The sequence below is a fragment of the Acartia tonsa genome, chromosome 8 (assembly GCF_053477335.1).
Source record: "Acartia tonsa isolate MP-2025a chromosome 8, ASM5347733v1, whole genome shotgun sequence".
In the NCBI taxonomy this organism is placed as follows: domain Eukaryota; kingdom Metazoa; phylum Arthropoda; class Copepoda; order Calanoida; family Acartiidae; genus Acartia; species Acartia tonsa.
This window is the reverse complement of record NC_137267.1, coordinates 39,992,657-40,009,774: the sequence shown is the minus strand read 5'-3', so window position 1 is coordinate 40,009,774 and position 17,118 is coordinate 39,992,657. Positions and strand designations below refer to the sequence as shown.

The 17,118-nt window shown below is 30.4% G+C and overlaps 1 protein-coding gene across 1 annotated transcript in view; it reads right to left on the bottom strand.

Annotated features, from left to right (window-relative positions):
- Positions 1-1,793: 1,793 nt before the first annotated feature.
- LOC145326940 (sodium/hydrogen exchanger 3-like) overlaps positions 1,794-17,118 on the bottom strand; it is a 28,759-nt gene continuing 13,434 nt past the window's right edge. The window contains exons 10-20 of the mRNA XM_080170389.1: positions 14,552-14,623; positions 12,081-12,225; positions 10,922-11,040; positions 9,936-9,994; positions 9,395-9,431; positions 4,218-4,264; positions 3,696-3,805; positions 3,110-3,198; positions 2,823-2,907; positions 2,383-2,445; positions 1,794-2,078 (exon numbers count right to left, since the gene is read on the bottom strand). Coding sequence (XP_080026515.1) covers positions 2,004-2,078; positions 2,383-2,445; positions 2,823-2,907; positions 3,110-3,198; positions 3,696-3,805; positions 4,218-4,264; positions 9,395-9,431; positions 9,936-9,994; positions 10,922-11,040; positions 12,081-12,225; positions 14,552-14,623 — 901 coding nt within the window. The 3' untranslated portion in view covers positions 1,794-2,003. The remainder of the gene's footprint in view (positions 2,079-2,382; positions 2,446-2,822; positions 2,908-3,109; positions 3,199-3,695; positions 3,806-4,217; positions 4,265-9,394; positions 9,432-9,935; positions 9,995-10,921; positions 11,041-12,080; positions 12,226-14,551; positions 14,624-17,118) is intronic.

The window sequence follows — 17,118 nt, the reverse complement described above, 5'->3', positions numbered from 1 at the left end:
GACGTACGGACATTCTGGTAATGATTATAGAGTTGCTACGCTTTCTAAATCGTACCCAACTACTACAGGAATCATCATGCAAAGTTTGAAATCGATAGGACAATTCTAACATGCCTAAATTAACGAATAAAAGCTATCTATCTCGGACGGACGGACGGACGGACGGACGTACGGACGGACGGACGGACCGACCCTAATTATAGAAAAGCTTCGCTTTTAAAAAGCTTCGCTACTTCAGATGAACTAGATAGGATAATGAAAAAAGTGATTTATCATCTGGTGCAAGATTATTTGACAGAAAAAAAAGGAGACATATTATTACTTTCTTTATGTCTATTATCATTATTATCTTATAATACTATAGAATAAACTAGCAAACGCCCCTTACATCTAGAGACTCTGTATAAGAAATCTTAAAATAGCTTAAATCCATACCAAAACCTAAAAAGAAAAGTAGAATAGCCTAGAACCACCTATCTAAAGCATATCTAAAATAGAGAGCCCAATCAGTTCAGTTGTTATTGATATCTTAAGTTTCAAAAAAAAATCCTATAGTACTTTATATAATAAGATATATAAAGTTTAGGATATATAATCCTCTGATGGGACCAATAGCATCACAGTTCAAGCACAATCTGAACATATTATTGGTTAAATAGAGTACATTTCATTTTATTCAAATATTTAGTTGAATTTCTTAGGAAATTTTATTGTAAAAATTAGCTAAATATTTTTGTCCACAAGAAGTTCCTGTTTAAGTTAACCATAAGGGCTAATTTTGTTTATTATCATTGTGTAATATCTTATACATTAAGATCACTGGTAGTTATTAGGCATATGCTTATTAATCAGAGGAATCATATTTTTTGTAAAACATATTCTTTAAAAAATCTTAAGTCTTAAATTTTCTCCGGTATGATCCTGACGGATAGACAGACAGATAATTTGATAATATAGAGTAGCTTCACCACAAAAAGATTTATAAAATAATTCTTATAGAAATTTTTTATGAACATACTATCAAACCAACACAAAAGACCTATAGGGTAACATTGCGACTAAAATGCAATAATTCATATATGGAAAAGAATCATATATTTTCATTTACAAAAGTTTGGGAGTCGAAAAAAATTTATCTCATTAAAACGAAACAACTACAAGATTATCATTATCTTATAGGAGAGCGAATCATTTGTTAAACTATTGATAAAACAAGGATGAAAACTTCCATATGATTATACAGTGCAAATAAAAACATTATAAATATAAGCAAGGAGAAATGTTTCCATCTCCTAACTGTACTTTGATATTTGTATTTGATTATCAATTCCATACATGTCCTTTTAGCGAAACTACAAAAATGTTTGCAGTATTTTTAGCTCCTATATAATGAGATGTTATTTGGGATATTTTAGCCAAAAGTTTTCAAATTTATCCCCATTTTTATAGGCTTCAATACACATTACCAACCCTTAATTTAAGTTTTAAAAATAAAAATGAAATAGTTACAAACCTTCTAAGGACCTATGAAAAGCTACACTGTAAAGTATAGAAGTACTACTATAAAACTTTTTAAGCAATTATTTTAGAAATAGTTATACCAAATGTTCTCAGAGTACGTTTAGCTTTGAGACACTTCTTTTATGCCTTTTGAAGAAGCTCCATTGAAAATCGCGTTGAAAATCCTTTTTATGAAGATTTATATTTGTGCTCTTTTGAAAAGAATACATGTAATAAAAATAATATATCTTTGTTTGAAATAAAGAAAAAATCAGTTTATGTACTTTAATAACTAATAAGAATAATTATTTATTAAACTATTCAAAGCAGAAACATATTTTCAGTAATTTTTTGTTTAATAAATATGCATTGAAATATGGTACATTAAAAAAAATTTAAATCGCTGATTATCTAATTGTCAATTTAGATGGTACAGGATATTAAAACTGTACTTTTCAACAAACAGGCTAAGATTAATTTATCTTCTTTTAGCCAATCCCTGTTTAATGATGTCCAGAGGGTTTTTTACCCATCTTGGTTAGGTAATCATTTTGAATAATGGTATCAAATGTCTCCTGAATATCAATAAGACAATTACAATTTTGTTTATATCGAACCCAGTAATAGTGTCGGACTGATTATGACGTAAAAAAAATTAGCCAATGAGAGGCCATTATTGACCAATGGTAAAATTTATAGTTACCTCTCATTGGCTAATTATTTTTTTTACGTCATAATTAGTCCGAAACTTTTACTGGGTTCCTAATATACCAATTCATTATTAACAGACACACACACATTCACTTGAAAACTTCGCCAAATCAACTCTTCTTATTACCAAAATTATTCCAGTTTAAATCTAACTTTAATTATCTTTTCCTGGAATTTGGGTTCTGGTTTTCTGTCTCTAAGCAGAAGTCGTTGCAGGTAGTGCTCATCAAAGTTCTAGAAAAGTATTAGTTTTAAAAGGACGATTTTTTTCAATAGTAGTATCGATATTTATATAAAGAGACTTTACTCTTGCAGGAGTCATTGTAGGTAATTATCATCAAAGTTCTAGAAAAGAATTAGTTTTAAAATAAACAATTAGGTCCAATGTTTCCATGAGCAAAATATTTCAAAACTGGGTTTGGTTTATGATCTTTCTCCTTAAGGCCTATTCTGGAAACACCATGTGAAAATTTTTAGCTTTATAAGAAGCGTCTTAATATTTCAGGGTGAAAATACTTTAATAATTGGTTCAACACAAGGTTTGTTCATCAAATGGCATAAGACCAGACCTTTAACAATAACAAAAAGAGGGGAAATCCTCGAATCATTACCTTGTAAACCCTTCTTGTTCTGAGAGGAATTTCACTTTGTTCTCCTAGAATGTCACCAATTCCAAGCTTTGCAAGATCCATCAGCCTAAAATCAAAACATATAAGATAATCTATTATTTTGTTTATTTAATTTTTTAAAGATTTAAAGACAACAAAAAATTAATCTATCAATTTTCTTTATGTATAAAAGTTTCTAATAAAATTGTGGATACTACATCTAAGTATTTTACAATCTTATTGAAAGAATGCTATTTTATTTTACTAAAATCTAAAATATATTAACTAACCTGTTAGTTACTCTTTCTGTCATGGATGGGTCTGTGTTTGATCTAGTTTTAACACGTAACAACCTTACCAGGGGTTTGATTGTAATTCCCTGAAATATAGATATAATTTTAATATAGATAGAAACAATGGCAAAATCACCGCATCCTTGAAGACAATAAAATAGTTGTTGAAATATCCATTAAGGAGCAATTTCAGAATTTAATGAGTGAGATAGACGTTCCAAAAACATAGAGTTGGGTTTTAAGTAATTTTCAAATATTAAGTAGCTAATTTATATCAAAGCATACAAAAGATCTAATTATGCAAAGCTATCTTGAGAGGCCTTCCCCTTTTCACAAGGGTTTAGAAACCCCATTACACCCCTGTCCTGGATATCCATGTTATTTTTTTTGAATAATTATGAACAGTAATATCCAAGAAGCTTCTGTAATAATTGATTTCTTTGAAATGTTTTTCTATTGGTACTGATCAGGCACTAGATTATTTACCTAATTTTCTTTAATAATAAACATCAAATAGTTGGTTGGTAGGAAAGAGGGTTGTCCCCAATCCCAACCTGTTTGATATGATAATCAAAGTACATACCTGAAAGAAGACTGTGAAATATACCATGGCCAGAGTTGTAGTTACAAATAGGTATTTGTGGGGAGATTTCAGGGACAGCACCAGAGCAAAAGCTACACCTCCTCTCAAACCTTGGTTGATATAATTTTATAGAAAATCAAGGCTGGTTATGTCAATTAGTAAATCAATGATAATTTTAAATAAAGAAGGAAAAGTAAATATGAAGTATTTTAAGATGTACTAAAATTTAAATTTTAACAGATATTGTCATTAAATCACTAGATCTGATTATATAAAGTATAAAATTTTTTTTGTCTAAAGCTTACGACTACTAAACTGATTGAGCTCTCCTTTATAGGGAATTTTCAAGTAAATCACAGGATAGTTTAAGGCTATTTAAATTTTAGATTTAATTCTTGGGTTGGTACTAGGCTATTTTGAATACAGAATCCTCTAGATACTGTAGGCTCACTCGCTAGTTATTTAAAAAAAAAAAAATATAATAAAAATACAGATAATTTTCCTATCTATCTATCTACTGACCTCCATACATCATAATTACTTGTTCAATACCACTGATCTTCTTAATCCTAAATACAACAAGGATGAACACATCCATAAAAGAAGAGCCCTATTGCCCAAGGAATCAGCATTAAACAATAAAATATTGGGTATATTATGTATCATATAGTACAAATAAAGTTTTAAATAACATACAGTTGCTATGCTTTCTAAATTGTACCTTATTGTTGCATAAATCATCATCTATAATTTATTAGCTAACATGCCTAGATTTTCCACATAAGCTATCCATTATGAACGTACGGATAGTGTAGAAAGTTATGAAATGAGCAGCTTTGCTGCAAAAATCAGTGAGACATAAAATACAAATATATTCTTTACAATTAATATGCATTAGAATAATAATAAAAGTATAATATTAATCATTTCTTTAAGCTTTTCTATACAGTACAACTGTGATAGCTTGTACAGTAGCTGAGTTAATTCTAGGGAGGGAGGGGACATTGGGATGTTTATAACACTAGTCCCCAAAGTATTCTAATAATGTTCTTTATTCGTTGGCTTAACAACTTTGGGGACTTTTATTGAATTTTGATAGGGTGATTCTTTAAGGTGTGTTTCCATACGTTTTAACCACAACTTGTAATCTACAGAAGGGGTAAATTTGTGTGTCATCATTGGGGATGTACATCAATAGATCGGTCATTGTCATATCCCTTCATATCTAAGTATTTTCTATATCCCTTCTTATCCCTGGTATTGAATTAAATGAGATTCTATTATATACCCGTCGTATATAAGTTATCCAGGTTTTATTAAACAAAACTATATAAAGACACAGGGAGTAAGGGAGGGGACAATGGATCGAATATTCAATTTTTAGGAGTCTCAGACTTTGGGTACTGGCTTAAAGGGAATGTGCACGAATTCAGCAGGTTCTGTCTGACTTTGGGTACTAGCGCATCAATGCCCCGCTAACCAGCTGAGTTAGTTTTGAATATAGCAGACAGAAAAGATGGCTGGTTTTAACAAATATTTTTTCCCAAGAAAATTTCATTTCATATATAGAAACTCTACTGTGATATTTATGTATTAAAAATCTAAGAACCCCTTGAATTTAGGTTGCAGTTAAAAATATATGATAAAGACTACGTTGCTTTAGGCTGTTACTAAACTATCCTCAAAATTAGTCGAATCAGTAATGATGTAACAGTAAACACAAAAGTCCGAAAGTCCAATTCAAATAGGCTAACTGGCAGCAGTTTTTTATGATGAAATTATCCTCTTCATCTGAAATTTTTAATAATGATTCATCACACAACAAGGTACAACAATAAAAACGAAGCATCTCTATTATCAAGTCAACAGATCTATAGTATAGATGTATATACTGATAACTATCTCCCTCCCTTTTTAATGACGTTATTCGTCTGCTACCAAATTGTTTTCTGCTACTTGGCTGTGTTGATATAACCAACACCATTGGTTTATTTTCAATGATTACTAAAACTAAAAATGTTTGGGAATACAAAGGATATATACATTTACATCCAGCTGCCTTAGAAATTAGTATTGTGCTACTAGAACTAGGAAGTATTGAGTAATTTGATTAAAAACTTTGCATGTTGATGTGTTGGTGTACACTCACTTCCGCAAAAGTATCACAATAATAAATGTACAAGTATAGATAACTAAATGGATCCAATGTGTGGGACACTTTTCGTCTGCTAGCAAATTACTTTCTGCGATTTTGTACTTGGATGTGTTGATATTTCCAACGCTATTGGTTGATATTCAAAGACACAATAGAAAGTCGGCACAAGGTCCACGGGTTGGAGACATACAGTTATTTAACCCATTCCCCCTCTATTGTTTTACTTTAATATCACAACAACAAATATTCAGAAGCTGCATATTTTTTAACCGCACAATCTAAAATTATCCTTCTTCTTTTATTTATATACATTCCTTCTTTTAGTAAATAAGCTACTCTTTAATTCGCTTTGTCTGTCCGCAAATTTTTCGGCTGCTAGTGAAGATAGACGGATAAAAGTTTTGTGAATGACCATCAAGTGTACAAATTACTTTGTTCGTCAGTCTGTCGGTCTTGCATAAGATAACATTACAAATATTATTTCAGGAAGGTTTAATTGTTCAAGAACTATTGCATATTTAACAACTGAATATCTTCTCTATCATTACTTTTGTCTGTTTGTCCTTCCATGAATCTTTGCGGAAATTAATTCACACCTGATATGTGTTACATATTATCTGTGTAACTTTTTAGTAGGGTAAATAAGAACATTTTTGTACCTAAACGAACATGGGGGGGGGGGGAATTTGACTGTAATATAATGGTATCTTATTCAATGTATTACAAACTTTTTTTTTTAAACTAAAACTTTTGACCAATCATTTTATATAAACAATGGAATTGTTTTGTATATAGTCATTGTTGATGAACATTTATGTTTTGTACATAGTGTTATCCCTCAAGATTCCGAATTAATATAGTATAGAATATATGTAGATAAAAATAGCCTAAAACAATCCTTTAATTTGAGCTTCGTAAAGCTGCCCTAAAATAGAAATTCAATCGGGCCATTTAACTAACTAATCTAACTGGACTTAAAAAGAAGGATACTGCGTTATTAAAGGAACTAATAAGAGGAAAAAAGTAAAGATATACTTTTATTTTACCTATCAAAGTTAGCTAACTCTAATCTTTTTGTAGAAAACGAAGTTCCTCAAAAACTTTTTTCCCTCTTGTTCACACCTAATAAGATATCTTTGACAGCAAAGTTTTTCAATGATTTGGATCTAACAGTATGGCACTGATATATTCAGGATTAATTATGAATAGTTCTTAATAATCCATTTGCTGAGGGAGTGGAAGTATTTGAGGGGAACAAGGACGTGCAAGCTTTTTGCTTTGTTGGGGGTAATTTATCTCATTAGAATTACTTTAATGGCAGGGACGAAATACTCTCCTAAAATATATATTTTTTTATGGGGGAGCTGGTGGTTAAAACCCACATTTTTGCGAGAAATGGTGAAATCTTCCAAAATGAACATAGTAATAGTGTTTGACTGATTATGACGTAACAAAAAAAATTAGCCAATGAGAGGCCACTATAAATTTTACCATTGGTCAATAACGGCCTCTCATTGGCTATTTTTTTTTGTTACGTCATAATTAGTCAGACACTATTACTGTGTTCTTCCAAAATAAATTTTTGGTGTGTCATAGGCACTTCACTTTCTATGGAGGGGGTATAAAATGCATTAAATTACCAAAACATTTGGGGGCTCCTAGACAACCCCTAAGATCTCTAGGGATAGGAGTAATCACACATTTTCCCTGCCCCCCTGGACGTCCCTGGATGGGACCTTATTTAATTAATACCGTAGGCTATAAAAGGTATCAAGAAAAATTTTAAAAGAAAATATGTAAAATTATACAAAAAAAACGCTTTTATTGCCGTGACACCATCATTAACCCTCAAAAACTGCGATAACGATATAATAGTAAAATAAGTAAAAAATATGAAAAATTTACTTATGGTCATATTTGTCCTTGCTTTTCTTCTAAAAACTATCCAAGCTACCAAATGATGTTATCACCCTTGTTCTGTTTCTCTTGTTGTACCTTGTTGATAACAAATATGTTATTTTTTTGTATGAATATTATCTCTTCATAGACGGGTGGTCATTCATCTCCGCAAATGCGTCATATCATATGGATATTACACTAGATTTTCCTGTTATCTACTAAAGTGACGGACCGACCAATAAATGAGTTACATGGTAACAAACTAAATTGACGACAATTTTTCCCCTGTCATAATATCCACATCAATTATGAAATTGTAAAACACAATGTGGACTTGATTATATGCGAAAATCATATATCTATGATTTATACCTCTGCGGACGATTGAATACAACAAAGCTTAGGACCAGACCTTTATATTAGGTCCTAAGGAACTAATACTACGACTATTGTAGATGTTTATTGAGCGACCTTTGTCTAGAAGTCCTAACTGTGCATAGTAAGGAGTTACGCCTTTTTTGGGCCAAGGCTTCCACTCCCCTTCTCTTACGTTTATTTCTGTCGCTCATCCGACATAGAAGCAGTAGGTAAAACTTAGTATCTTAAGCTATGAAGGGGTCAGGATTAAGATTCGAATAACCTATAACCCAACCTGCGACTAGCTGGTTATGCGGCAGTAAAAGCACACCATCTCTTTGTAAAGAATAAGAATATTTTTGTCCTATTTTCTTTACCATAAATATGAGATAAAGACAAAAATCTATTTTTATTATAACTTGGAGGAAAAAGCGTTAAAAATTTGAAATTAAAAAATCTACTAAATCACATTGGATTAATCTGCGAAATTTCAAAATTAAATAACATTTTTTAAATCCATTAATAACAAAGTGAAGTGAATTATTTCAACACATACAAATAACGAAAAGGCAAGCGTTTATCTATAGAATACTGCGCTTCTACTAATATTATTTTCAATTGGCATTAATTTTCTATAAAACACATCCTTTTATCCCTGGTTATATTATGATTAGTATATATTCTTTTTTTACATGGATTATTATTTCTTTTTTACGCTTAACCAAACAATTTTTAGATACAGTACTGTATAAGGTAGGTAAATGCAAAATAGTTTATTATAAATACAAGTATTTTTTCCGCCTGTACTTCTATATATCTAAATATTTCTCCTTTTCTCTCTATCTATCCATTAGGTTGTCCCAGGAAAGGCATCTTTTGGGGAATTGTGACAAGGACACTATCTAAACCCAGCATCCTAACGAAATGATGACGATTAAACCATGAAGCCATTAGCTCTGATGCGATAAAATTTTAAACCCCATGAGAAGGAAATAAAAATTCAAATTTACTTATAGCTGACTGAAAAGTCTCTTTTAAAGGTACCAATGGTCTTGTAATGAGTAATGAAATAGTTTACAAAAGTGTGCTAAAAAAGTATTTTGGTCACGCTACTATCCACCCGTCTATTTTCTTAGCTTTATTTAAATTTATCTATCAAGATTTCTATACTCAATTGCTATCTATCTATTTTTCTATCTGTCTTCCTACCTATCTATTTATATATCTTCCTGCTATCTACCCATCTAAGATCTATCTATTTATCCCCAATGTTATGATGAAAGTTTACCTAATTAGATTTGTTAGTTTAGCAAGAAGCAACACTCCTGAATTCAGGATTGCCAACTTTAATCACTTTAATACATTATCAATTTTTTTTCATATGACGTATGATTAAAGTTCTTTTTTCAAAGTGAAAAAATCTTCAGTTATGGGAAAATGGAAAATATATATATTAACATATTTCAAAAATTTGCAAAAATATTCTTTATGTCGATGAAAATTATTTGTTGAAAATTTGAACCCTGTCACTTTGTACAAACCAATCATAAATCAACCCTGACCCTGCTCTAACACTTTTTTATTCTCTACATATGTGCTGTATATGAAATATGTAATATTTATAGTTGATACGACAAGCAATTAACACTAATCATAAACGTAGCAAGAATAGCATTGTCTAACAATAGGTGCAAAGAGTTAGTTGTCTGATAGGTGTTACTTCAACTATGTCATACATTGCTCTAGAGCCAAATAATAATAGAGTACCTCCTAATGAGGTACTGCAAATTAGCTACAAAACTTTGATTTAAGAAGTTGGTATCTCCTGCCTATGACTCTCCAAACCAAACAGCAGACAACTGTGGCAATGATGAACCAAAAGTTGAAACTAAAATAAAACAATTAATTTTAAGCATTTTTTAGTGCGGGTTCCCTCAATTCACAAGCACAACCCACCCTCCACCCTCTTATTTTGAAATAAGTTTTAAAAAAGAGAAATTTTTCCCGTTTTATTTTAGGTAAGGCTAGAGTTAGGGCACTGCATTTAGAGGCCCTACTGGTTTCCTTCTGTGGTACATTTTTCCTCCTCCCTCCCCCCCCCCCATCTCTCACTTTTTTAAAATTTATAACCCGTACTATTAAATACATGCCTTAGTTTGAAATATTTTCTGTATTGGACAACCCTGCTCAAAATGTAAAACTATGATATATCAACCCAGTTTTATTTCTAAAGACATTTAGTTCCATAATTATAACATCTCAATTTTAAATAGGCTCTATCTGATATTACACTGTGATATTTGAAAATTATTAACTTTAGTAAGAAACTACTAGGCTTTTTAATTAAGAAGGACACATCATGGTTTTGTTAATTTCTGACATAATTAGATTATATCCGACAAAAACATAGCCTTCACCTTTTTTAACAAATTGTACTATCTTTATAATTATTTTTAATGTAATTTGTATCTACAATTAGCAACTTATGTAAATACTTTATGTTCTTTTTACCAATTTTAGAATCGAATCTACTCTATAATTATATTGTCTGTCCGTCCGTCAGTTCTCTTGGACCTTCTTTGGGTTTAGTTACCATTTTTCACCTTTTTATTAAGTAATTTGAAGCATGACCGACAGACTGACAGACCAAGTAAATTATATACTGGATGTTGTATGGTATAGGGAATCTTTAACAAAAATGTGAGTTTTCTATCTTAAACAGCAGTTGAGAAAATCACCTTTCCTTCATAGCGTTATAGACTGATTAACAGACAAAGTTAGTTATAGTGTATCTTTACTAATAAAAATAACATACTAGTAGCTTTCATTGTAGACTGTGATAACACCAAGAAACAGGAAGATGGTCATTTCAGAGATATTGGCTAGGATGTGCATCATACTCTTGATGGTAGCATTCGAGGAATCTGATACATTCTTAAAAGACAAGAATAGAAAATGTTAACATAATGTCTGTCTGTTGAGTGAATCATGCTAGCCACTGAACTGATGTGGATATCCTTACAGTGAAGCTTCTTCGCCCTCCTTCAGATATCAACAGATGGAAAAATATAAACCCAATTTGTTTTACTTTTTCTTTAATATGTAATTAAAAGTGGAGGCAAAGGCGTTCAAGGAGGCGGGTTTTAAGAGGTCATTTACCCCACACAAACTTTGAAATCCCTCTACCCCTGTCAAAATTTTAAAAATACACAAGATTACCCCTCACCCAAAACCCTTGAAACACCACATTTTACCCCCCTTGAAATAAAATCTTGGACGTCCCTTTGGGGTGGTCCTCTTCCCCCATTTTTTTTTTGTAAAATTTGAATATGGTATATATATTAAATGATTTTAATATCCATCAATAAACAAGAAAAAAATATTTATATGTAAGTTACTTAGTCCACAAATAGGTTCAATTAGAACACAAAGGTAATGAATGCAAGGGGGGGGGGGAAGTTTGGACACATTTACGTAAACCTGGCACCTCGGCTTTATCTTTGGACTGAGAGGATAGGTTATTACAGATAAAATCATTCTTATATGATGAATTTCACGAAGTTTTAATATTTTTTGGATAGGCCTCCAGGTTCCGGAGCTGCAGGCCTCCAGGTGTTCTCTGTACAGGTAAAAATGAAAAAAAAAATTTTAAGAGTTAGAGGTCAGCTTATGAAACAAAATATGCATGTTTTTTCTTCAAATATGTGAATAACATTAAAAAAGATGCATATTTTGTTTTATAAGTTGACCTGTAACTTTAAAAAAAATGTTCATTTTTACCTGTACAGAGGCCACCTGGAGGCCTGCAGCTCCGTAACCTGGAGGCCTATCCAAAAAATATTAAAACTTCGTGAAATTCATCATATAAGAATAGTTTTATCTGAAATAACCTATCCTCTCAGTCCAAAGATAAAGCCTAGGTGCCAGGTTTACGCAAATGTGTCAAAACTCCCCCCCCCCCTTTAATAATCTACCTTCTGTACGTAGTTCTTCATGGTGATACCACAGAAGGTAACAGCTAGAATGCCGGACATGTGAAATATTTCCGCGGTGAGATAGGAGAGGTACGCCATGGATATTGTTACAAGGGCTTCCATCAGTTGGACACTCTTCATATGTCTACAAATTGTTTTTGAATTATGTTTTTTCAAAGATTTATCTATGCTACACCCTAAAGGCCCCTAGGCCCTAGGGACACTTGAGGAGGGAGGAGTTGAATTCGATAACTACCTCTATGTTTTAGATTTTAAAAAATAAAGTAAAAAAAATTTGGGAGGGAGATGTCGACTACCTCATTCCCATTTTTAATTATAGTTTTGGGGGGATAATTTTTTTCTAGGGGCGAAGGGTTGTGGTAACCTCCCCCTAAATAGTTATAAACTTTCCCACGACCTATGAGAAGCCTCCCAGTAAAGTAGGACCATAACGGTTCAGTGGTTAGTGAGATCCTTCAGTACAGACCGACAGACATAGATCCTGTTACTTTATTTTATGATTTCATCTACACCAATAGAGGCCTCCAGTGAGGGGAAAGGGAACACAACGACCCTCCATTTTTTATTTTAGTTTTAATCAATTATTAAACAATTTATATATCAATTATCTATGATCTACAATCAATACATATTAATGCAGCTATCAACATTTTTATTGAATATATCGATCAATCTTTTAAAAATATATCAATCAATTTATCAACCTATCAATTACCTCATACGGGCGAGACACTCTAACCAATAACATAGGATAACTAAGGGGGGCCAGCGACGAGCGGATGCGCTATGTGTTGATACATGGTCGCGGATATCAATTTATTTATCAAGCTATAAATTCATTCTTTAATCAATAATCAATGCATTAATAAATCTATCTCTCATTCTAACAAAAGAAAAGTCTACAAAGAAGGCGTCTTAACTTTTTTGCTTTTTATTTAGAATAGCTAGCCGGTGCTTTTAGTACGTAGTAGATGTAAAATTTTCCATAGAATTCAGATATGCAATTGTTTTTTTTGTAGACCTCTTATTTTTTAAGTAAATTAAGTTTTTTTTTTTAAATAATTAAGTCGGTTTTAAGGTACTAAAACAGAACAAAAAAAGAGAAAAAAATAGCCATAATGAACAAAAATAGTAAGATCTTTAATTTGACACCTTACTTTTTAAATTCTGTTAAGTAATTGTTAAAAAAATCAATTTTTTTAACCTCGGTGAACAAAAACTGTAAACCTTAATATTTTCTCTCACAGGCATAAAAAATATGTGTTTATAGATGACTTTAGAATGAGAAAAATATTACGAATCCATTCTAAGCAAAATTGAAAAAGTTTTATAAAAATATGATAAAAAATATAAATTTATTTTAAGAATCATAATTTTTGGCTTTAAAGGGTTGACTTGAACAAAACCTAAACAAATGTACATACACTGTAACAGATATTTTTTAAACACATTTAATTGCATTGTTTTGAAGTTTATAAATAGATTGAAGCATATTTGTTCATAATTTTTCATTCTTTACATGTTATGTAAGTATCACTATTTTTCTTGTAGTATCTATTGTATATATTGTATGAACATTATCCTTTTTTTTGTCAATTCTATTGGTTAAGTTTTGAGTTGAAGCTTCTTGATTTGTCAATTTTTGATATTTTTGATAGTTACAATAGTTACAATTAAGTGTTGCCTGTAAAAATATAATATTTTAGATCATTTATATTTTTTAAAGTTTTTACTTTTTTTTCAATCTTGCTTAGAATAGATTCGTATTATTTTTCTGATTCTAAAGGTATATATGAACCCATATGTTTTATGTCTGTGTGAGAAAATATTTAAGTTTAAAGTTTTTATTAAACCAAGGTTAAAAAAATAGATTATTTCAATCATTACTCAACAGAACTTAAAAAGTAAGGTGTCAAATTAAAGATCTTACTATTTTTGTTCATACTGGCAATTTTCTTCTTTTATTTTGTTGTGTTTTAGTACCTTAAAACCGACTTAATTATTTTTTAAAAAAACTTAAATTACTTCAAAAATAAGAGGTCTACAAAAAAAAACCGATTGCGTATCTAAATTCTATGGAAAATTTTACATCTACTACGTACTAAAAGCACCAGCTAGCTATTCTAAATAAAAAGCAAAAAAGTTAAGACGCCTTCTTTATGAAGTAATCTATCAACTAATCTATTAATGTTTTGAATATATGAATCAAAAAATCTACATACATTATAGATGTATATATATACAGATAACTACCTGCCTCCCTTTTCCAAAGACCTTTTTTGTCTGCTAGCAAATAGTTTTCTGCTACTTGGCTGTGTTAAATTATTGATTGATTTTCAAAGACTTAATGGAGAGTCGGCACAAGGTCCTTGGGATGGGGACATAGAGTTATCTAACCCCTTCCCCGTCTATTGTTTTACTCTACTAATATATCTAAAATTAATTTTTACCTTGTTGTCCAAGCACAGACATAGCCCCAAATTATTCCAATAATAGTTCCACCACCAGCTACAACCAGAAAACTAAAAAAAGTTATTTTTTTAAATTGGTCATTCCACAGGGATCTAAAGATATAAGACAATGGCCGATAAATTGTTGTACATCCCCAATGATATTACACAAAATTACCCCTTCTTTATATTAAAATTAGTAGTTGAACCGTTTGTACACCCTACTTAAATAATCAACTATTCAAAATTTAATAAGTTCCAAGGTTTTTAGGCCAACGAATAAGAAGACTAAAATTTTAAATACATTGTCTTTAAAAATGTATGGGTGATCTTATATTTTTGGTTAGGGATCTTAAGGGATAAGACAATGAACTTTAAATTGGTGTATGTCGATTCTTATTAATGGTAAACAAAAATACTCCTTCTGTAGATTAAAATCATTGGTTGAAAAGTTTGGAAATTGCTAGTTTCGAAGAAACCAATTAAAATTCAATAAAGTACCCAAAGTTTTTGAGCCAACGAATAAGTGAATGAGACAACAAAACTTTGGGTACCAGTATAATTTACAGTCCAATTTCCCTCCCTCCTTGATTTTTGGTATGTGTGTGTCTCTGTGTGTGGTTGCATCTTTTATGATGATGAACACCATTTCCTCTTTATTAAACATAGTCATTTACTTTACTGTTTACCTGCCTGGAGTTGTGGTCTTAAATCTACTATGGAACCATTAATTAAATTGCAAAAAAAGGCAATAAGAATTGTTTTTAGTAAGAAACACATCTCACACACAATGCCTTTATTTAAAAAAATGAATGTCCTTCCTTTACATGAATCAGCTAATTATTTGAAATTATTATTTATGTATGATTTTATAAACAGTAAGCTACCAAGTTCCTTTCAAGGTACATGGCTTCGCCGTAATCAATTACATACCAGAAATCTTAGAAACTCTAATATGTTTGATGTTAAAAAACCGAAGTTTAAATCTATTGAAAGATTTCCTAAGTATCATTTTCAAGAATTATGGAATAACCATTGTAATAATGATTTATTAACCCACAATCAATCAAGAAAAAAATTTATAAAAAATCTAAAAGAATCTTTGTTATCAAGCTTAACTTTAGTGTGTAACAACCCATTATGTCAAGAATGTAGATAAAATTATATTTCTTTTCAATATTGTTTGAAATCTGATAAATCAATCAAAATCTATTTGTTAAAATGTTTTTTTTTTAAATTTCTATTATTGCAATAATGGTGTGAGACTTGTATGCCCTAATCAATCCTTCCTATTATCATTCTTTCCTCTCCAATATGATTTTATTTATTGCTTATTATCTTTTTTCTATTTTTTTGTCTTATCTATATGGCCTGTATGAAAACAATGTGTGAATACACATTACTGCATACTTCCTAGTTTTTAGGATACTGCCATTTGGGAAGAAATTTTTTTTTATAAATTAACCATATCAATAAAATTTGACTGTATATATAAATGTATATAATATTCATTTAATTCATTTATTATTTTGTTGTTTTTTTTTCTATGTATGTACACCCAAGAATAATAAATCTAATCTAATCTAATCTATTTCATCTTTCTTAAGAAAATTCAAAACTAAGTAAAACTGCAGCTACTCTACAATGAAATATTTCATTTTTACCATTCTACTCATTTATCTATCTATTACTCTAACTAACTAACTATATTTCTATCTATATTTACTATGTCTAATTGTCTATGCCTCTCTATATTCATCATTTTGACCATCTATCTATCAATTTAATACTCTAACCCAGCTTCTACCAACAATGAAATTAATTTGAAGAAAAAAAATAACGAAACCTATACGTGTTTTTCAGCTGTCGTTGGGGGGCAACACATCGTAAAATTGAAGACCTCTCCATTTGTCCCCCAAATAATATTTCAGATTTATTTCGCTTGTTTGTTATACCTTATTCCTGACTCTAACCTATCTATATATATATCTACATTCACTATGTTTATTGTCTATCTATCTATGCCTCTATATATCCATCTGTTTATTTATCTATTTTTTACTCTAACCAACTAATTCTATTTCTATCTATATTTACTATGTCTATTGTCTATCTGTCTATGCCTCTCTATGTCTATAATTTTTCCAACTATATATCTAACTCATACTCTTACTAACTAGCTATATACATATTTATCTACATTTATTATGTCTATTGTCTATATATCTATTCCTCTCTATATCTATCATTTTTTCCATCTATCTATCTATCTAATACTCTAACCTAGCTATATATATATATCTATATTTACTATGTCTATTGTCTATCTGTCTATGCCTCTCTATATCTATCATTATGTCTACATATCCATCTGTTTATTTATATATTTTTTACTCTAACTAACTAATTTTATTTCTATCTATATTTACTATGTCTATTGTTTATCTATCTATTCCTCTCTATGTCTATCATTTTTTCCAACTATATATCTAACTAATACTCTTACTAACTAGCTATATACATATTTATCTACATTTATTATGTCTATTGTCTATCTATCTATCCCT